At 34.4% G+C, this 22,112-nt stretch overlaps 4 protein-coding genes across 4 annotated transcripts; 2 read left to right on the top strand and 2 right to left on the bottom strand.

Annotated features, from left to right (window-relative positions):
• The first annotated feature begins 984 nt into the window (after positions 1–984).
• On the top strand, positions 985–2,686 carry LOC116013304 (uncharacterized acetyltransferase At3g50280-like). The gene has a single exon (XM_031252982.1). It carries the CDS (start codon positions 1,094–1,096, stop codon positions 2,525–2,527), a length of 1,434 nt encoding a protein of 477 aa, XP_031108842.1. The 5' UTR covers positions 985–1,093; the 3' UTR covers positions 2,528–2,686.
• Positions 2,687–2,909: 223 nt separating this feature from the next.
• Positions 2,910–4,611, top strand: LOC116012494 (uncharacterized acetyltransferase At3g50280-like). The gene has a single exon (XM_031252040.1). It carries the CDS (start codon positions 3,019–3,021, stop codon positions 4,450–4,452), a length of 1,434 nt encoding a protein of 477 aa, XP_031107900.1. The 5' UTR covers positions 2,910–3,018; the 3' UTR covers positions 4,453–4,611.
• A 1,320-nt stretch (positions 4,612–5,931) lies between these two features.
• Positions 5,932–6,393, bottom strand: LOC116012955 (WUSCHEL-related homeobox 5-like). The gene has a single exon (XM_031252622.1). It carries the CDS (start codon positions 6,391–6,393, stop codon positions 5,932–5,934), a length of 462 nt encoding a protein of 153 aa, XP_031108482.1.
• Positions 6,394–12,000: 5,607 nt separating this feature from the next.
• On the bottom strand, positions 12,001–13,918 carry LOC116012495 (aquaporin PIP1-2-like). The gene is made up of 4 exons (XM_031252041.1): positions 13,491–13,918; positions 13,035–13,330; positions 12,554–12,694; positions 12,001–12,365 (listed from the first exon to the last, which is right to left on the bottom strand). Exons 1-4 carry the CDS (start codon positions 13,813–13,815, stop codon positions 12,273–12,275), a joined length of 855 nt encoding a protein of 284 aa, XP_031107901.1. The 5' UTR covers positions 13,816–13,918; the 3' UTR covers positions 12,001–12,272.
• Between the last annotated feature and the right edge of the window lie 8,194 nt (positions 13,919–22,112).

The raw sequence follows: 22,112 nt of genomic DNA, 5'->3' as shown, positions 1-22,112 counted from the left end.
AAATATAACGTCAAAAGTCATTCTCACCAACATAATTCTACATTCAATCAAGTTCATTTTACTGTTTTACCCAAACCTATTTATTGGACTAACATAATACCTATAGCTACACATGCCTGCCGCCCATCAAATCTCTACAGTCAACTCCTCGGCTATCCGCTTTTGGCAAGTGCCAATAAAGCTTACTAAATTAATAATAACAATTTCTAAAAAAAAAAAACAATAATAATGATAATAATATCTCACATGAGAGATTATAATTTATCTGAATCAAATGTTTATTATTATTATTATTATTATTATTATTATTATTATTATGTCAAAAGCTATAATTAGTAGTAAAAACACAGTTTTATTTTTTAATTTATACTTGAGTGTTTCGTGATTTGTTACTAATTAATTGTTATGATCAAATGTTTATCACTACACTAAAAGTTATCGCTATGAACGAATATATAATTTTATTTCTTAATACTTGTGTAGTGACAATTAACGACACGTTTTAGTTAAAGGATCCTAAACTTAGCCCTTTTGGCCTCCGCCCAACAGACTTTCCATGAGTAACTCGATGAGATCGAAGTAAAACTTCCTCGAACTATAAATTTGTATTAGTCTCACAAAATACTATACCAAATTTATCAAAAATAACTCAAGTAAAAGTCAAATGAGATCAAATAAAAATTAGTCATACACAAAGGTTAGACATTTGCTCACTGCACACAAGAAGTCCCATCACTTGGTGAGGACTTGATCCCTTGTTTCTTCTCCCAAACTTCACCCCTATAACCAATTAAACTACCCATGCGGACCGCACTGAAATTAGTTTGGAGATATAAGTTGTATAATAATGGTAATAAATAACAATAATATTAATAAACAAATAATTAAAAACCAACCCACGACAGCAATCTTCTTTCCCAAGTGCATGCATCCACGGATCCATGCCTCACCCCATTCCTATATAAACCCCTCGCCCCTTCAACTTCTCCTCACACTTCACTTCAACGTATACCCATTTCTCCATTCTCCGACAAAAAAACCGGCCAAGACACAACAAACAAATTCACTGTCTTGTCGTGGTTTTTCCTTAAAAATGCCTTGCCTTAAATCCTCCACCACTCTGATCGCCAAATGGACTGTTTTTCCGGCGGAAAAATCCACCCTCCCCGACCTCAAACTTTCCGTTTCCGATCTCCCTATGCTCTCTACGCATTATATTCAGAAAGGCGGCCTTTTCACTCGCCCGCCGTTCTCGATTTCCCATTTAATTTCTTTGCTGAAAAAGAGCCTTTCGCAGACGCTTACTAATTTCCCGCCGCTCGCCGGCAGGCTGGTGACGGACTCGGAGGGATACGTTTACGTGGCGTGTAATGACGCCGGCGCGGATTTTGTCCACGCCGGCGCTACGGACGTTTACGTACGGGACGTCATTGGAGGGGTGGATGTGCCGGAGGAGGTGACGGAGTTTTTTCCGTTTGATCGGACGGTGAGCTTTCAGGGGCATTTTCGTCCGATTTTAGGAGTTCAGGTGACGGAGCTGGCTGACGGCGTGTTTATTGGCTGCGCCGTTAATCACGCCGTGGCTGACGGAACCTCTTTCTGGAATTTCTTCAATACTTTCGCGGAGGTTACGAGAGGCGTTAAGAGGATTACGAGGCAACCGGAGTTTAGCCGGAACTCGGTTTTGATCTCGCCGGCGGTTCTGAAACTCCCTGCCGGCGGGCCAAAGGTCACTTTTGCCCTCGACGCGCCGTTGAGGGAACGGATTTTCAGCTTTAGCCGGGAATCGATACTGAAGCTGAAAGCCAAGACGAATAGTCAGAAATTTGACGTTAACGGCGGAATTGACGTCGTTGAGTTAATGGGGAAAGAAAGCAACGACCCCTTGAAAATATCTAACGGAAAGGTGACGCCGTTAAACTGGATTATCAATACCGTTACAAAACCCGAGAAACCCGGTGAGGAGATTTCGTCGTTTCAGTCTCTCTGCGCTTTACTATGGCGAGCGGTGACACGTGCGAGGCACCTGCCGCCTTCCAAAACGACGACGTTTCGTATGGCCGTGAACTGCCGCCACCGGCTCGACCCGAAACTCGACCCGCTCTACTTCGGCAACGCGATACAGAGCATTCCGACGTACGCCCCCGCCGGCGACGTCCTGTCACGTGACCTCCGGTGGTGCGCCGAGCAACTAAACAAAAACGTGAAATCCCACGATGACGTCATGGTCCGAAATTACGTCGGGGCATGGGAATCCGACCCGCGGTGTTTTCCGTTGGGTAATTTCGACGGCGCCATGCTCACGATGGGCAGCTCGCCGAGATTCCCAATGTACGACAACGATTTCGGATGGGGCCGACCCCTCGCCGTGCGGAGCGGGCGGGCCAACAAGTTCGACGGCAAGATTTCGGCTTTTCCCGGCCGGGAAGGCGGCGGGACGGTGGATTTGGAGGTGATTTTGACGCCGGAAACAATGGCGGGGCTGGAGTCCGACCCGGAATTCATGCAATATGTATCGGGTTATTAAAACGGGTTTGGGAATAAATTAAAAACAACAAGATAGTTTGTTTTATTGTTGGGTCTTACTCTAATGGGATACTTAAAAAGTTATTAATTTTTAGCTTTATTATATGTAATGTAAGTAACAACAAAATGTCAATGATGTTCATTAACGCTTTTGTCATTATCCACTTTTGTCGTATCCTATGTTACTAATCTTATAACTAGGATAACATTAAAAAAAAAAAAAAAAAAAAAAAAAAAAAAAAAANAATGGTAATAAATAACAATAATATTAATAAACAAATAATTAAAAACCAACCCACGACAGCAATCTTCTTTCCCAAGTGCATGCATCCACGGATCCATGCCTCACCCCATTCCTATATAAACCCCTCGCCCCTTCAACTTCTCCTCACACTTCACTTCAACGTATACCCATTTCTCCATTCTCCGACAAAAAAACCGGCCAAGACACAACAAACAAATTCACTGTCTTGTCGTGGTTTTTCCTTAAAAATGCCTTGCCTTAAATCCTCCACCACTCTGATCGCCAAATGGACTGTTTTTCCGGCGGAAAAATCCACCCTCCCCGACCTCAAACTTTCCGTTTCCGATCTCCCTATGCTCTCTACGCATTATATTCAGAAAGGCGGCCTTTTCACTCGCCCGCCGTTCTCGATTTCCCATTTAATTTCTTTGCTGAAAAAGAGCCTTTCGCAGACGCTTACTAATTTCCCGCCGCTCGCCGGCAGGCTGGTGACGGACTCGGAGGGATACGTTTACGTGGCGTGTAATGACGCCGGCGCGGATTTTGTCCACGCCGGCGCTACGGACGTTTACGTACGGGACGTCATTGGAGGGGTGGATGTGCCGGAGGAGGTGACGGAGTTTTTTCCGTTTGATCGGACGGTGAGCTTTCAGGGGCATTTTCGTCCGATTTTAGGAGTTCAGGTGACGGAGCTGGCTGACGGCGTGTTTATTGGCTGCGCCGTTAATCACGCCGTGGCTGACGGAACCTCTTTCTGGAATTTCTTCAATACTTTCGCGGAGGTTACGAGAGGCGTTAAGAGGATTACGAGGCAACCGGAGTTTAGCCGGAACTCGGTTTTGATCTCGCCGGCGGTTCTGAAACTCCCTGCCGGCGGGCCAAAGGTCACTTTTGCCCTCGACGCGCCGTTGAGGGAACGGATTTTCAGCTTTAGCCGGGAATCGATACTGAAGCTGAAAGCCAAGACGAATAGTCAGAAATTTGACGTTAACGGCGGAATTGACGTCGTTGAGTTAATGGGGAAAGAAAGCAACGACCCCTTGAAAATATCTAACGGAAAGGTGACGCCGTTAAACTGGATTATCAATACCGTTACAAAACCCGAGAAACCCGGTGAGGAGATTTCGTCGTTTCAGTCTCTCTGCGCTTTACTATGGCGAGCGGTGACACGTGCGAGGCACCTGCCGCCTTCCAAAACGACGACGTTTCGTATGGCCGTGAACTGCCGCCACCGGCTCGACCCGAAACTCGACCCGCTCTACTTCGGCAACGCGATACAGAGCATTCCGACGTACGCCCCCGCCGGCGACGTCCTGTCACGTGACCTCCGGTGGTGCGCCGAGCAACTAAACAAAAACGTGAAATCCCACGATGACGTCATGGTCCGAAATTACGTCGGGGCATGGGAATCCGACCCGCGGTGTTTTCCGTTGGGTAATTTCGACGGCGCCATGCTCACGATGGGCAGCTCGCCGAGATTCCCAATGTACGACAACGATTTCGGATGGGGCCGACCCCTCGCCGTGCGGAGCGGGCGGGCCAACAAGTTCGACGGCAAGATTTCGGCTTTTCCCGGCCGGGAAGGCGGCGGGACGGTGGATTTGGAGGTGATTTTGACGCCGGAAACAATGGCGGGGCTGGAGTCCGACCCGGAATTCATGCAATATGTATCGGGTTATTAAAACGGGTTTGGGAATAAATTAAAAACAACAAGATAGTTTGTTTTATTGTTGGGTCTTACTCTAATGGGATACTTAAAAAGTTATTAATTTTTAGCTTTATTATATGTAATGTAAGTAACAACAAAATGTCAATGATGTTCATTAACGCTTTTGTCATTATCCACTTTTGTCGTATCCTATGTTACTAATCTTATAACTAGGATAACATTAAAAAAAAAAAAAAAAAAAAAAAAAAAAAAACTTCACCAAATGACCCAATCCACAATTATTCAATGTTATACGGACTGCGGAGTAGTAAAAAAGAAAAAGAAGTGAAAGTTTAACAAATCTATATACAGTTACAAATTATTTTATAGATTCGAGAGTTCAAAATACACAATTTACCTAATGAATGTTCACAATTTGAATTGTAAGCATCTATTATGTAAATTATGACGGGTTCACCTTACAATATAAATCGTGATCTTGTATAACTATTGATATACAGTAAAACACTCTTCAAATAATTGTTCCTAAATTGGGCCTGATCAAGAAGTTTTTGAATTCATATTATCAAAGAGCATAAGTAGTCAAACAAGTAAATTTGATTTCGAGAACCTATGTTTTCTTATGGTTTGATTGGATCTGAAACCTTTGACCCAAGACAATATGTTGGCCCAAATTTAATCAAACTGGGCTTCTAATACTACTCTTTTTTTTTTTTTTTTTGAGAAAACTTGTAATACGACTTAAAGAACAAGGAGGATATATACCAACTCGATTAACACACTGTGAAACTTCAAATACTTTCGCTTTTCATGCATGCAATTTTCTAATACTTTACTTAAATGACGTGAGTAGGTAGTTTTATTATTCATTCTTATTATTCTGTAACCTCAAAATGATTACATTGACTATGATAGCGAAAATTAGAGTAGGGAAGGGTTTGTGTACTAGTTACGTTTATATCATGATTGTGTAGATATGAGAGAAAAATGTTGGCTAGTTTGACTCTTACGAGTTACAAGATAAGTTGGATTGATAGGCAAACCTTCTAATCAAATCGGGTTCTTCAAAATGTTGCTCCTTCTGCCTAAGGTAGGGGGTTTATTATTTAATTAGATTAAAAATCTTTTGCTATAACATGCATTTTACATTATGAAAACCTAGTTCTTGTACATATTGCTAAACCTAATAGTGCACTTATCTATAATATCCAGTTATTGTATGTAACAACCGAAACATATTAAATGTACCATAACATCAACATATGCATATTAAATGTTTACGAAAAGAGTGACCGGATAGGTTAAACATGATTTTCATACTAAAATTAAACGTCATGAGTTCAATTTTTGTCAACGCTCATTTGATCGAACCTGTCACACAGAAACTTCCAAGTGATTATTTAACACGGACTCTCGTGCAATTTGTAAACTATTATTAGCACGTTTTCACCGGTACACCCTTGGGTAGTGGCCTGGTAGGCCTTATGGTTGATCAAATGAAGCTTAGACGAAGATCTAGCATTGGATGATCCATCTGAATTCCAATATCGCTACTGCAATGAAACGCAGCATTCTTCTTATTATCCCCACAAAATCTCAATTCATCAATGGAGTTTAATGGGAATAGCTGCAAAGTCTCCACCACCCTTTCACCCGACCCGACACCCACCCGATCTTTCTCTTCATCATCCACCGAGACTATACGTCGCCGTTTGTGTCTTTCACGAGCTTTGTGGTTTTGAAACCAGTAGAAAACGTTCTTGCTCTCAATCTTTCCATAAAAGCTAAGCTCACAAGATATCTTCTGGATCTGATCCGTTGTTGGGGTTCGAAGGCCGCCACTGAAAAGATCACTCAGAAGTTTAACCTGTTCGGTCGTCGGATTCCACCGCCCACATTTCGTCCCTCTGCCGCCGTGGCTCGGCGGCGCGTCTGCGTAAAATCCACCTGCCATTCCTTCCTGCACCATGAGCTTCTTGAAAATTATATATATATATATATATATTACTCGATCAGCTAGATTATATTCCTGAATGTTTTGGTTGATCTTGTGTGAGGCTGGCTGAGGTGAAATAACTTCTGAATGTTTCGATGGATCTTCTGTGAGACTGTTTGAGGTGAAATAATTGTTTGGACTAAAAATTAGAAGGAAGATGAGAGTGGTGAGAGTGTACTAGTAGACTTGGGTATGGGAACTAGGTAGTTAAAGAGTGTTGAGGTTAAAGATGAAATAAAGTAGATAAGTAGTCCTATAAATATATAATCCATATATAATAGGAGCTTATATATATATACTAGTTTTATACGCGCATTGCGCGTATGGGTTAATGCCCAATGTTTATATTTAAATAAATATTTGAAAGTATATCAATCGCAAGATTATACAGGAGAAGTTTATACATGCGTAATTGAATGTATAATTTTTTTATTTAAATATCTGTATATGAATCTAAGATAATATAGAAAATTCATTATAATTATTACTAAAATAAATGATTGCAACCTTGTAAAATCGATAGTCTAAATATTTGGTCTAAAAATGATAGTCTAAATAAATACTACTTTTCATTTGAATTTTTCTAAGTGTTCTTAATTCTCTTTTGAGTAACATTGTCATTGTCTTCATCTTTACTATTTGTTCTATTCCTTTTTGTTGGTAGTGTGTTATTTGCAATTCGGTTATTGTTGGTAGCATAGATGACAACATCATGCAATGAGATTATGATATAGGAGCTATGGACTTTCCTTTAGGTGTTCTGTTTGGGATTCATTTGGTTCAACCATTATTTTTGAATGAGTTATTGTGGATAAAGAAATCCCTAGTTTAAGAAAAAAGATTAAATAAATTAATAAAAATTTAAAATTTTAAAATATTATATATTCCAAAGATATTAAAAGGTAGTTTCTCGCTTCAATTTGCTGGGTAACGGGTTATTTGAGTACTTTCATTGTCAACAAATCCTTTAAGTAGTTAATATGATTGGTTTCAAACTATTCTTTTTTATTTTTTTCATGGTATTAAAGAAATACATATGTATCATTTTTTGGTGTAACTACTAATTTATTTAATTCAATAAGAGTAAAATAGAGTGATTCCGCTTCAATTTGTTGGGTTATTTGAGTACTCTATTTGTCAACCAATCCCCAAGTAGTTAATATAATAAGCTTCAAATTATTTTAAAATTTTTTTCATAGTATTAATAAAATACTTGGTAAATAAATATATAACATTATTTTGTACTATAACTTTGATATTTAATTACAAGATATTGTAAAAATAAGATAATGGACAATGTAATGAATATCAATTGATAAATTTGAATGTAAAGAATCTTTGCATGAGAGAAAATAAAGACAATATAACTAATGAAATTATTTCTCTTATTTAATTTAATTTTTTGATAATGAATAATTTTTCAAATAAAGGTATTGTAGACACATAATTCTAAATTAAAGAAATACATATGTATCATTTTTAGTTGTAGCTACTAATTTATTTATAATTTAATAAGAGTAAATAGAGTGAGAAACTTAATTATGTCAAATTTGATTGAGATGAGGTTCGAACCTAAGATCTTTCTTATAGAAATTAATGGGTAAGTTAAAAGTTAACGGAATATTAACGGAGAAGAGAATATTTAACGGAAAACTTAACGGATAATCATAAAAGTAAGGTTAAATTAGGTAATCTCTATTAATAATATTAATCTGAATTATCTTAACCATCTATTTGATTAAATAATTCATCTGAACCATCCATTTGATTAAATAATTTGACCGCCATTTTTTCTACCCATTTTAGGCCTAACTCTCTTTGGCTCTTATTAGTATAGTAGATATATATATATATATATATATATATATATAGCTACTTCTTTTTAGGGTTTGGGGACAAACATAGTAGAGGAGACACAACACCAACAACAATTTGAGATCTTGGAATAGGGACAAGTAGAAGGTGGCCAATTTAGCTTTTTTGCATTACCTTTTTCATATTACATATTACATACACACACACACACACATATATATATATATATATATATATATATATATATATATATATATATATATTAGCTTTCCTTAATAAAAATGTCACATAATTGAATCCCCGTGGTGGGATATTGGCGAACTCCGGTGGGGAGGTATTAACTCTTTAGACAAAACGAAAATAGAAAAAGCATGTGTGATGAAGAAAATCACAATAATTATTAAATGGCTCAACAAATAAAGCTAAATGTTAAACTAACTAGTTTTGAACCTTAATTTCTTTTCATAAACACTAGCTACCTACTAAACTAATGAGTTAACTCATACTCCCACCAATAACCCTACCTCAAAGTGACAATAGATAATCATGTGAAAGTGTAGGGTCATCTGATTTCTTAATTGGGGCTGTTTTCTACAATTCCCAATAATGTTCGGTTTTTTGTATCTCTTCTTTATATATTGAGCTCATTTGTCTGCTTGCTCTTGGATTAGCATATAAAATATATAAAGCTTAGGTTTTTAGTTGAGGAACACATGTTTTATAATTTAGGGTGTGTTTGGTTGGTGGATTTAGGCATAAGGTATGGGTATAAAGTGATTGTTATTGTTTGGTGGATAAATTTTTAAAATAATACTATGAGTTTGGAATACCCCATTAATTGTAAAACTCATAACCTAATGAAATAAGGGTTTTATTTCATACCCTTAGTATAAGAGTCAATTAATCTATGCTGAACATGTAATATATAAGCTCAATTAATCTATGCTGAACAGCATAAATGTGCAATGTGCAATTCTATTATCAATTTAGCTTTTTAGTGATCTCATATTCAAAGAGTCTCATGTCTTGCTTTTTTTAATAAAGGTTTCAACACAGAACGATATCACATTATATATACATACTGATTAGCATTTGTACCTCTTATAATAGGTGGTACAAATCAAATAATTCACTTTTAAGTTATACAAATGCAAGAAGTATATATGTGTCAATGGATTTCTTAGAATTATTTATACATGAGCATGTTGGGTGGTATAGGAAGGATGGAAAGGTGAAATGGGTAGAAGTGCCATGGCGTTGGATTTCACTTTTGTCACTTCCATTTGTCCAAATAGATACTATACTCATCAACTTTTATAAATCAACCCTTATTTATTTTACTATTCCTTTGATTTTTGGATCTCTACTCAAATATATGTTTTTGGGTAAAACTCATTTTGTAATTTTTTTTTTGAAAGGACTCATCTTGTAATTTTAATTGGCAAATGATGACAAACAGGTACATCAAGCCAGTTAGGTTAATATACAATATCTAGAAAAGTCGGATTCAACTGAAGTTGCACTTAGTATTTTATAAAATATTAATTAATTTAAAGAAAACCCTTACCTATATCAGCTAGGGTTTCGAAAGTGGCAACGTACGTGCAGAAACACAAACATAGGAAAATGTTTTTCAGTGAGATTCGAGAAGTGTATGGTGCATGTAAAAAGCAGATAGATAGATAGATAGATCGGAAATAATGCATAGAAAGTAATGAAGGGCCGGGCAGGCGTGAAATAAATTAAAGGCCGCCCTAATTTCCGTCCCTTTCGTTGCTGTCTCCGCTGACATCCTCAGTGCTCTTTCAGTAATGGAAGTTTTTGGGACACCACACTTCTGGAAACAAGGAACTCATTACATATATACATACTTGATTTGATACTTGACCCATATAATAATTAAATAATTCCCAATCATGCATGCTTCAATATTATAACAACAATAATTGAATATCTAATCTTGTTTGGCGGAGCTTGAAGGTCCGATTCTAACATCTTGTCATCAAAACGTGATACTGATTGCTGCACAAGTATAAATACATAATCTGATCGGTTAATTGAATAACTACAGTATATACTATGGACAAGGTCCAGGCGCAAATTGGTATATCATGGACACCTTGCATTGTGGGCTCTTATCCAAAACAATGCTCAAGTTTACTTAATAAATTATATACATAATAGACAATTAACATAGATAGGTAATAATATACCTCGCTTTCCCTACATCATGTTCGGTATCGACCTCAAACTTCATTACATCATAATTGCATGTATTGTTGGCCTCGTTGAGACACTTTGCCATAATAAAATAACCGTGGAATCCCCTTTAATTTGACATGTGGTAAGTATGTCGAGAACCCAACATGTGTTTTTCCTTTCTTTTCATATAAAGCACATTAAATGCATTTAGGTGGGAAGGGGGGAGGGAGGGGGGAGGCTTGTTGGAAATTATGAACCCTAATAGTTCAAGCTCGGAATTGTTTGATCAAAGTAGACTTATTAAATTATATACGTATTACATGTAGCGTGTTATATAAATGTAATTAACATATTATGTATTTTTTGTCAAAGGCCTTATGATCTAGTGACATTCGATTTACACTCCTACATGGAAGAGAGTGGGTTCGAGTTTGGTGGAGACGACTGTTCACTCTTTGTGTTTCAGTAGATTGAGAATAGTAATACTCAACAAAAAAAAGAGTCTACATAATTTAAATGTTGTTTTATTTCAAAATCCACAATAATGCAAGATAAACCTTGATATACGTTAAGGGCTGAAAAACAAGGCTTACAAATATAGCCCATAATCCAGGCTTATCTATGGCCCAGACATAGGTTCTAGGAATCAAACAGCGGGCCATGCTGAAATGGCCCATTTAGGACTGTGGGCTACTTTTTTTTTTTTTTTTTTTCTTAAATGAATAAAATTATGCTAAAAATTAAGAGTAGGTATAATATTGAGTTTGTAGAATTGAACTAGTATTACACAAGGGCATGCAACTCGATTAGTAGGTGGACACAAGGTACAATCGTTATACCCTGCACCACGTACGTAAACGACGTCGTTTCGATGTTAGTGGACGCGGACGCGAATGACTCCGGAGAATTCATTATCTATAATACACATAATCATTATCTAGAATACACAGAACGTTTGCCTATAATACACAGAATGTTTGCCCAGAATACACAGAATATTGACACAAAATATACAGATGTTAGGGACGCGGACGCGAATATGACTCCAGTGAATTCATTATCTATAATACACATAATCATTATCTAGAATACATAGAACGTTTGCCTAGAATACACAGAATGTTCGCCCAGAATACATAGAATATTGACACAAAATACACAGAACTCATCCTCCTAACATTCGAATGCACAACCACATCACAACCTGTGTTAATAACATGAATACACAGAATATTGACACAAAATACACAGAACTCATCCTCCTAAATATTCGAATGCACAAACACATCACAACATGTGTTACTAACATGAATACACAGAACGGTTGCCTAGAATACACAGAATGATTGCCTGGAATACACAGAATATTAACATAAATACAGAGATTGGCCGAAACGGGAAACATGATTTCCAATAAAGGACGATTAGTTTACAATGCTCAAAACGACGTCGTTTACGTACGTGGTGCACGGTATAATTTGCCCACAAGGTACTGATAGGTTTGTGGGCAAGAATTGAATTAGCATTTTGAGTTTTTGACAGAGAGAATGGGAACAATAATATTTTTATTTGAACAACCTCAAGATTACAGTACAAACATACATAAATTATACAAACGCCCAACAGTTTCTCTTTTGGACTTTAATGAAAAGCAAATGTCCTAGAGATAACAACAACATACATGTTCCAATAATTGAATTGAGGTTTTCTTGTCCTTTATCTCTCTGCTTCAATTCATCGCCAGCCACAAGAAAATTAGGCAAAATATATAAAAGGCTTCAATAATGGAGAACAGTACAGTTGAAGAAGAAGAGGATGAATCAGGATGACTTGAATGGGATGGCTCTGATCACAACCTGGTGGTACAGTGCAGCCAGTGCTGCCCCAACAAATGGTCCAACCCAAAAGATCCACTGCACATATATAATCACAAATTATTAAATTACAATTCATAAAGTAAACTTTTATCGTGTCAAATTTGTATCAATTATTTATTTGAGTTGTATCAGATACTAATATGACAATATTTAGTCTTTACAATATTTGATGCAATTAGACATGTTATGTGCAATATGAAAGATAATGGTGTCGATTGACTTACATGATCATGCCATGCGTGCTCGTTGTTGTAGATGATGGCTGCACCGAGACTTCTGGCCGGGTTAATACCGGTGCCGGTGATCGGAATTGTAGCCAAGTGCACCAAGAACACGGCGAACCCAATGGGTAACGGTGCCAATACCTAATTATCCCGTCATGAAAGTAATCTATTATTGACCTTTTCGATTTTAGCTAATTAACCATAAATCATTTAAGCATTTTCAATTTGAATCAACTAGCTATAGACAATCTTATTCTTTTACCACATTTCATATCACAATTTTAAATAGGAATTGCAAATTTTTCCAATAAATAAAAGAAAAATCAGATGAATTGAAGCATGTTCACAATCTCAATAGTTTAATTGCACACTGGGGACAATTTTATGGGATGAGACATGATGTTAGCTCTGATACTAAATTGAAGCATATGTATCATCTCAACTAAAAGTCTAAGCTAATAATTGGATTGGAATTACTTACAGGGACATGGGAGTCTCTGGCGTTACGCTTGGCATCAGTGGCGGAGAAGACGGTGTAAACAAGAACAAAGGTGCCGACAATCTCGGCGCCGAGGCCGTCGCCTTTGGTGTATCCGGGGTTTACAACGTTGGCGCCGCCGCCCTTTGAGTTGTACAACGTCTTTCCGAACCCCTTCACGACGCCGGCGCCGCAGATCGCCCCCAGACACTGCATCACAATGTAGTAAACCAACCTAGTCAACGACACTTTCCTCGCCAGAAACAGCCCGAACGTCACCGCCGGATTAATATGCCCCCCTACACACAAAAACAAAACAAAACAAATTTAGTCATGATTACCACAAAGTTACAACTTGTTGGCCTTTTCAGTTTGAACTGGTCAATTATGACAATTTTGACTGATTTATAATTATAACACTATTTATTTTGAGTGATAGTTGGATTGAGTTTACTGTACCGGAAATGCCGGCGGTGCAGTAAACGAGGGCGAAGATCATGCCGCCGAAGGCCCAGGCGATGCCCTGAATGCCGACGGTTTTGCATTTGGAGTCGGATTTGCTGACGCCCATGACGGTGAGGATGGTGATGTAAAGGAAGAGGAAAGTGGCCATGAACTCGGCGATTCCGGCGCGGTAAAACGACCACGAGGAGAGCTCGCCGGGATCGAACAGCGGGGTCGCCGGCGCCTCCGTGTAGTCCTTGTCTTGCGCCGCCGTGCCGATGGCTTGCTTCTCCGGGAACTTGTTGGCCCCCAATCTCACATCCTCTTCTCTGTGCTCCATTTTCTTAGATCTAATGAATTATTGTCAAGAAAATGAGAGTTTTGGGGAGTTTAACGTTGGGTGGAATTGTTGCAATAATGGAGGGGGGAGTGAGTGATGAGGAGTATCATTGAAGGTGTACGTATATATATATGACTTTTTGGGTGGAGTGGGGGGGCCTATCAGCTGAGGTGTTATAATGATACAAGTTTCATTATCATGCCAACCGACCATGAATAATTCATAATTTTTTCCCATGTGAGAGATGTATATGGACTATGGTGCTGCAATTTCTTTGGAAAATTTGTCATTTTTTTAGCCTTGAATTACACGATAATAGTGGATTTACATTATATTATATGATAGTCACCACCTTTTTTGGTGACCTGACTAGTGACATTACTATCCGAATATATGTACGCGATATTGTTCACCACTTTTAAAGCGTCACCAATAGAATTTTTGTAAAGTTTTTGGTGTGGTGTTTTAGAAAGAAAGCTTAGGGGAGGAAAGAAAAATAAAAATTTCCCTACAAGAACCTTCATTTTGATGGGATTGTGGGACCCACCAAAATTTAGGAATTTCGCGCCGCACGCGAGTGCTCCACAACACAGCACCCTGTTGGGCGCGTGCTGTGCAGCATTTTTTTTTATAAATAATTTCAGGTCAAACCTTTTTTTTTTTTTTCTTCTTTCCTCCTCTTTCTCTTAGTTGGCACATCAAAACCATTCCTAAAATTTCACTTTTGATGATGCCTTGAGTTCACTAAGTTGTTGCAAGGTGATGCTTTTGGTTACTCGATCTCTCTCAAAATGTTTTGATACTCTTTCAAAATCTTATTTAGCTATAACTTGTAATGAAATACTATTTATTTTTATTATATTTTATTTATTTATTTATTTATTTTTTTTTTTGCATTTTAGCCACTAAATTATTGTGCTAGAGTGTGATAGATATAAGTAACAAAATAGTAATTCTCGCAATTTCTTTTGGGCGTGAAAAGAGACGTTAGGTGAGGTTGGGTCCATGGTTTTGTTTTTATGTATGAGGATGGTCCTACGTGGCACAATGTAGTCCACAATATGGTATAACGTTACATTTTGTGATGTTGTACAACTCCACCGCCGCGGCACCGCCCACTGTTGGTTACGTCTCGTGGTGGAATCAAATTTTGATTTGAAAAACATTTTGTTTTGTTTTTTTCCTCGAAATAATGATTATTAGGTAGGTATATACATTTCACTGTTAAACAAAATTTTAATCAGCACAGTTAATCATCATTAAATATAAACCATTATTTAACATAGACATAACTTCTCTAACAATGCTACAGAAAACTTGATCCGTAGACTATTTCACAAATTGTAATCCAGGGACCTTGAACGAACTTAAAGCTTCTTTAAAGTCATTAGTGATCTGGCCAAACGTAGGCAATACTAACTCTAGTTGAATGTCTTGCATACCACATGGGGCTTCATCTCCATTCTTTTGCCCATTGATAATATTTCTATATGAAAATACACACTCAATTTTACATAAGTGAGAAGGTTGACCAGTTTATCAATTGAAAGACTCCCAATCAAGCTAAATAAGATATAATAGTTCATTTTCCATTGTCACGCTTCAAGCACACCGGCCTCATTAAAAAAAAAAAAATAGAGAAGATCGAAAATAAACTTGTCACAGGAACGAGATAAAAACACAATATATAAGATCCACTCCCTTGTAGCTTGAGCATTTGCGTTCTCGTCTTCAAAGACGTTGGAACGTTGATAAAGTCAAACTAACCATGAATTATTATTTATTAGTAGGGTGGAGGGGGAAGGTTGAATAAGATAGTAAGTATTGTCTTAATTTGCCATACACATGTAGCCTAGTAGAGTTGTAAGTCAAATACTTGCATCAATTGGTAAAAAGGCAATTGGTAAAAAGGGTTTAATTATATATATATATATATATATATATAGACTTAGGATCATATGAGATCACTTGTTTAGTAAGATCGTGAGATCAGATCTTGTGCATTATTTAATAATTTAATGGTCTAGATTGATCTAAGATGTTAAGTTGGAATGCTAAGTTGGAGTGTGTGCGAACGGTAATAAAATGTGTGCCAATGGTGATTGAGTGTGTGTGGACGGTGATTAAATGTGTGCAAACGGTGATTAAATGTGTGTAAACGGTGATTGATGTACAAGATTTGATCTCAAAATTTTTTAATGGTCTAGATTGACTAAGATTCCAAGTTGAAGTGTGTGCGAACGGTGGTTAAATGTGTGCGAACAATAAATAAATAAATTAATATATATATATATATATATATATATATATATATATATATATATATATATATATATATTATGCACTAATACTAAATTAAATATTATTAAAAAATTAAATAGTAAATACCTTTAGTTAAATTTCGTTAACTAAGACAGATATATAAGATAAGTAAATGGAAATATGGAATGAAGCAATATTGAGCACAATAAGACAATAAATTAAACCTCTCGGCATTAGTTTGATGGACGACTAATTTACTTGATTTATATTCTCATAGGCGTAGAGATAGGTTCATGGCATCCAAGATTCGCCAAAAAATAAAAATAAAAATCACTGAGCACAATAATGTGAAATTGTAAACTTTTTTTTTAATGACAATTTAGTGACAAAGAAAATCTGCAATCACTATTCAAAAATATACATTGAGTAAATTATATTTTGTGACACTCGCATTATATTTTGTGACACTCGTAAAGAGATAATTTGAATGACTCAAACCAGAAAAGTCTATAAAACATCTTGAATAAGAGTCAAATTTAAAATTTTGTAATTATAATGAAAATCCTCTTATTCATTTAGAGGGCTTGCCCCAAATTATAAACTTTATGTCATGTCAAATAATTGTGTGGCAAAACTATAATACAACTGGCTGCCCACACTACATTAGAACTCCCCACACAATAGTAGAATTGCCAACCCTAGAATCGCCCCACCCCACCCCTCAAAATTTTAAATGGCCATCAAAACTCCATTTTCTACTCTAATCTTCTCCAAACGACCAAACCCCAATCCTCTTTGTCAAAAGTATCACGTTTTGATAGTGCAACATGTCTGGACACGTGGCCAGCAAAGACTGTCATGGTTGCAGGCTGCAGTGTCACATCATCATCATCTTCATATCAGTAACTCAAATTCATTGCATGGAAATAACACTGCACAGTTAAGTTCGGATACAAATTGCGACGAATCCGATCCTCTCTGTCAATTGTCTCTGACCACATCTGTGAACGTTGAAATCTGCACTGTCGTAAATGCGTTTAGTATCAATTTTCTGACTTGGTGCGGCAAGTGTTACAAAAAGAAGAGGGGATAGAGTGGACCACATTTAGGTTTTAATTTCAAATTAATAATATTTTTTTATCTGTAGTTGACACATTCTGTATTTCTAGTTAATTGTTTATGTACTTGTAGTTATTATATTTTGTGTGAGCAATTATCAATTTATTTATTTACATGCATGTACTAAAACTGTTAATTGTAAGTACAGGATGTGTTAACTGAATGTACAGAATTTTTGTATCAGGGGTTTACAATACAATATCAACACTGGTCCTTAGTATAACAATTAGTTCTACTACGTGGACTCCAATTTTTTACTCCTTCACTTTTACTCCCTGACGTGACAAGATATAATAGTAGATTATCTACATCCTGTCATTCCTGTGGGTCCAAGGAAAGTGTCAACATCAAACTTTTGTGTGAAGGCATATAAGTAGGGAGTATAACTTGAGAGTCCATGTAGTATTTTCTTATAACAATTGAACTAGCGATTTACATTTGCAGTGGCTGATTGGGCTTAGGATTAGTACGGTGAAACTAAGTATTAAAAAAAATATGTAATTTGATTAATTGCTTTTTGAAAAACACATACAAGAGATTGGTTTAGACGGTTTGTTTACTCTTTTTTTAGACTAAAAATTTATTTTTAAAAAAATACTCCACTCACACACATGTACTCTTATGATTAGCTCACCTAAACAAGGAATTTCCACGCTGGAATTGTTTACAAGAAATCCAATCATTATGGAACACAATCATGTTAATATTATTAATCCCCTCAAACAGGCTGTTTGTAATGTAGTTGTGGTCTGTGATATTCTCTTAGAGATAATATTAAAAAATATATGGAGTACTACAAATTGAAATACGGAGTAATAAACAAAGGCTATACGTTTTGCCAAGATGTGATGAGCCTTACATGTCGTACTCCTAGCCACTAATGAAATGGTTGAATTGGTGCTTCTCTCACTTGCTTACATAATTTAATTGGTATCTTAGCTTCCATATCAAATTCGATAAATATTGATATAATTTCAGAAAAAATGGTAAAATAAGTCATTAAATTATTTGAAATCATCAATTACACCATCGAACATAAAAAAAGTTTCAAATATGCCCTTAAGTTTAATGACAAACTATCAATTACACCATCGAACATAAAAAAAAGTTTCAAATATGCCCTTAAGTTTGATGAAAAACTATTATCATCTCCAATCACTGGAGATGGAGAAGAACCGTTCATCTTTCCTTATTGAAGACGAAGGCTTGGTCGCTGTCAGGGCAATAGTGCTTTCTATTCTTTTTTCTTTTTAATCTAGTGAGCTTCTTCTTCTTATTATTATTATTAAATTATAATAGTTTTAATAATACTAGTATTTTCGCCCGTGCGTTGCACGGAATGAATTTTATTATAATGTTTTAAGAATATTTAGATCGATATATAATTATATAAATTATAACATCAATATTATATAGTGCAAATGATGAAAATGGTTGGATCTATTATGTTTTCTAATGTTATCCTTGCTTGAATTCAAGCAAATAATTGCTCAATTACTCGTACGATGCACGGATAAATATTTTAAATTATATATTTAAATAATAAAATTAAAGATAGAATAATAAACAAATTCTAATATTGAACGTGTACAATTATTTTATTATGTGATTAGTGTAAAAATATCACTCAATATAATATTTGTTCTCTTGTAATATTGAATTGCTTGTATATATTGATCATCACAATATTTTACCAAAAAAACATATTATAAAACATTATGTTATTAGATACATCACGTGATTTTAAAACATTTGAATTTAAATAAATCAAATGTGCCTAGAATATAAACATAATTATGCAAATTACACATACATAAAATATGTCAGTAATATGCATAGTCCACATATATTGTATACACGTCATTTAATATAGATACATGTAAAAGATAATCATTGCTATTATTTTAGTCATCTAAGTAAATAAATAAAATACAATAAATAAATGAATAAATAGAAAGTCCAATGAAATAAACCAAATATATATATATATATATATATATATATATATATATATTTACAGCAGCTCATTAAAATTGTTTTCGACAACAAAAAAAAAACAAAACAAAAAACAATTATCTCAATGTTTTAACCCTAACACCCCATACAATCGAATTAATCGTACCCTAATTGTCTAAGCAGTACTTTAGACATTTATTTCATTGAGTAAAACGAAAGTAAGAACCATTATGTGTAGAGTTTTAATTATGTGGCTGAAAAAAGCAAGAGATACAATGAAAAATGATGAATGCTGGTAAGGTAAAAAAAAAATCTTGAAATGTAATGATTTATATATTAGTCTCAAAATCAATTAGATACAAATTATATTAGGAAAATTATATATAAAAAAAAAAGACTGAATAATTATAGTACATTAATGCCGAAAAAATTATTCAATTATTCTTTAGTTATAATTATAATGATATTATACTTTTATATATATTACTTAAATAATTACACGAAAGAAGAGAATGAGAATTACCATAATGATTACAATAAATAAAAATTAGGCAATTATATTAATATTTAATTATTAAATTAAGTATTTGCACCTAAAAAAAAAAAGATAACTATAATTTATTTTCTGCCAATAATATTATACCTTAAGTATAAAAATATGTGTATAGATTATCATAACATAATCATAAAAATCACATGGGAGTTGGTGATGAGAATTACCATAATAAAATATTAGTACAAAATCAATTATACTTTATAATGGCAAGTATTAACAAAACCATAAAAATATCATAATAATTACTTAAAAGAAGGAATGATAATCTATTTTTGTAATAATAATATTATACCTTAAATATAAAATAAGAATATTAGGAAATTCTGTTAATAAATAATTAATATTTTGGTACATTAATTTCGGCTAGGAATTGAAATAATTAGTTTGGAAATAATTAATAAGAATATTAGGCAATATCAATGTCATGAAAATGTGTTTTTGGAATTCAATTCGCAGTCTTAAGACAATTTTGTATATTATTATGATTAGATAATTATATTATTATTAAAATAAATATAGAAAAATACAGAAGAAATAATTTTAAAAATAAATATAATGTCAACTATTATATAATAAAAATGCATATTACATGTTAATGGTGTAGAGAAGATATATAACAGTAGAACTTAATTAACCGACCAACTTTTGCAATATATAAACTTACAACATTAGATTTTGAATATTTGAACTCATAAGAGAGTGCAGAAATATACAATGCTGAGCCAAAAAATCCCACTGATTTTCTACCAGTTCGCAATTAATTTAAAATTTTCATGAGAGAGACCACTTAGCCATCACAAAATCATTCATCTATCAACTACAAAGTTATTTTTAAAGAAAACTTGCATCCAATCTCGTTTCATGCTTGCAACAATCTGCAACACTCTCTTTGATACGCCACTGTTGTAGTCACCTTTCATTAAAACTAATGGAGGAAGAGAAGTTAAAATTATGCATTTCAACTCCTACAGCCCACAACGATTTGGAAGAAAGCACATTCGATAATTATCTAAGCATTTTGGATGTATATGCACCAATTCATAGAATTTGTTATTATTAATTATGAAAATTATTATGATAGAATTTATTATTATTAACATCTTTTTACCAAATATAATTAATTTGTAGTAAATTTCATAGTATGTTCTTACCAAATATAATTAATAGATATTGTTCTGTAATTTTCAATTCCAATAATATCTCATTCTTGATTTAATTTTCGATTCCAATAATATCTCATATTATTGATTTAATTTCCAATTCCAATAATATCTCATATTTTTTATTTAATTTTCTACTAATCAACTATGACTTTATGTATTTTAGTATTGTACTTATTAAATCCAATACAATATTCCCATCTCGTGCAAGTAAACAATTGGTGTCGTGCAAGTGAACAATTTGTAAAACAATTCGTACAGTAGATGATTTATAAAATCGTTTGTCCCTATACTATTGTAAAATATTTTAAATTTAGTCGTTGTATTATAAAATTGGTTAATTTTGCTTTTGAATTTAGTCGTTGTATTATAAAATTGGTTAATTTTGCTTTTGTGTTATTAAAATAGAAAAAAAAATTGGTTAATTTTGCTTTTGTGTTATTAAAATAGAAAAAATAAAATAAAATTATTAACGCTATTAGTTAAGATGCTAAATAAGTTGACGATTCACTTTTTCAAAAAAGTTAAGATGCTAAATAAGTTGACGATTCACTTTTTCAAAAACCATGATGATAAACCATTGCCAAATATACTGCCTTCAACTAATTGCAAACCACATTGTGACTACTAACAGGTATTCAAAAATTATTTGCTCCAAATTNAAATAAATCAAATGTGCCTAGAATATAAACATAATTATGCAAATTACACATACATAAAATATGTCAGTAATATGCATAGTCCACATATATTGTATACACGTCATTTAATATAGATACATGTAAAAGATAATCATTGCTATTATTTTAGTCATCTAAGTAAATAAATAAAATACAATAAATAAATGAATAAATAGAAAGTCCAATGAAATAAACCAAATATATATATATATATATATATATATATATATATATATTTACAGCAGCTCATTAAAATTGTTTTCGACAACAAAAAAAAAACAAAACAAAAAACAATTATCTCAATGTTTTAACCCTAACACCCCATACAATCGAATTAATCGTACCCTAATTGTCTAAGCAGTACTTTAGACATTTATTTCATTGAGTAAAACGAAAGTAAGAACCATTATGTGTAGAGTTTTAATTATGTGGCTGAAAAAAGCAAGAGATACAATGAAAAATGATGAATGCTGGTAAGGTAAAAAAAAAATCTTGAAATGTAATGATTTATATATTAGTCTCAAAATCAATTAGATACAAATTATATTAGGAAAATTATATATA

This window comes from Ipomoea triloba, chromosome 3 (genome assembly GCF_003576645.1).
Source record: "Ipomoea triloba cultivar NCNSP0323 chromosome 3, ASM357664v1".
NCBI classification, from domain to species: Eukaryota; Viridiplantae; Streptophyta; class Magnoliopsida; order Solanales; family Convolvulaceae; genus Ipomoea; species Ipomoea triloba.
This window is presented reverse-complemented; position numbering and strand designations above follow the sequence as displayed.

What these genes read in the sequence shown, in the direction of transcription:
- LOC116012955 (XM_031252622.1), bottom strand. Translation starts at nt 6,393, where the DNA reads ATGGCAGGTGGATTTTACGCAGACGCGCCGCCGAGCCACGGCGGCAGA.
- LOC116012495 (XM_031252041.1), bottom strand. Translation starts at nt 13,815, where the DNA reads ATGGAGCACAGAGAAGAGGATGTGAGATTGGGGGCCAACAAGTTCCCG. An exon ending in CCAGAGACTCCCATGTCCCT is followed by an intron (nt 12,695 to 13,034) that starts GTAAGTAATTCC and finishes CGGGATAATTAG; the next exon opens with GTATTGGCACCGTTACCCAT. An exon ending in AGCACGCATGGCATGATCAT is followed by an intron (nt 12,366 to 12,553) that starts GTAAGTCAATCG and finishes ATATATGTGCAG; the next exon opens with TGGATCTTTTGGGTTGGACC.
- LOC116012494 (XM_031252040.1), top strand. Translation starts at nt 3,019, where the DNA reads ATGCCTTGCCTTAAATCCTCCACCACTCTGATCGCCAAATGGACTGTT.
- LOC116013304 (XM_031252982.1), top strand. Translation starts at nt 1,094, where the DNA reads ATGCCTTGCCTTAAATCCTCCACCACTCTGATCGCCAAATGGACTGTT.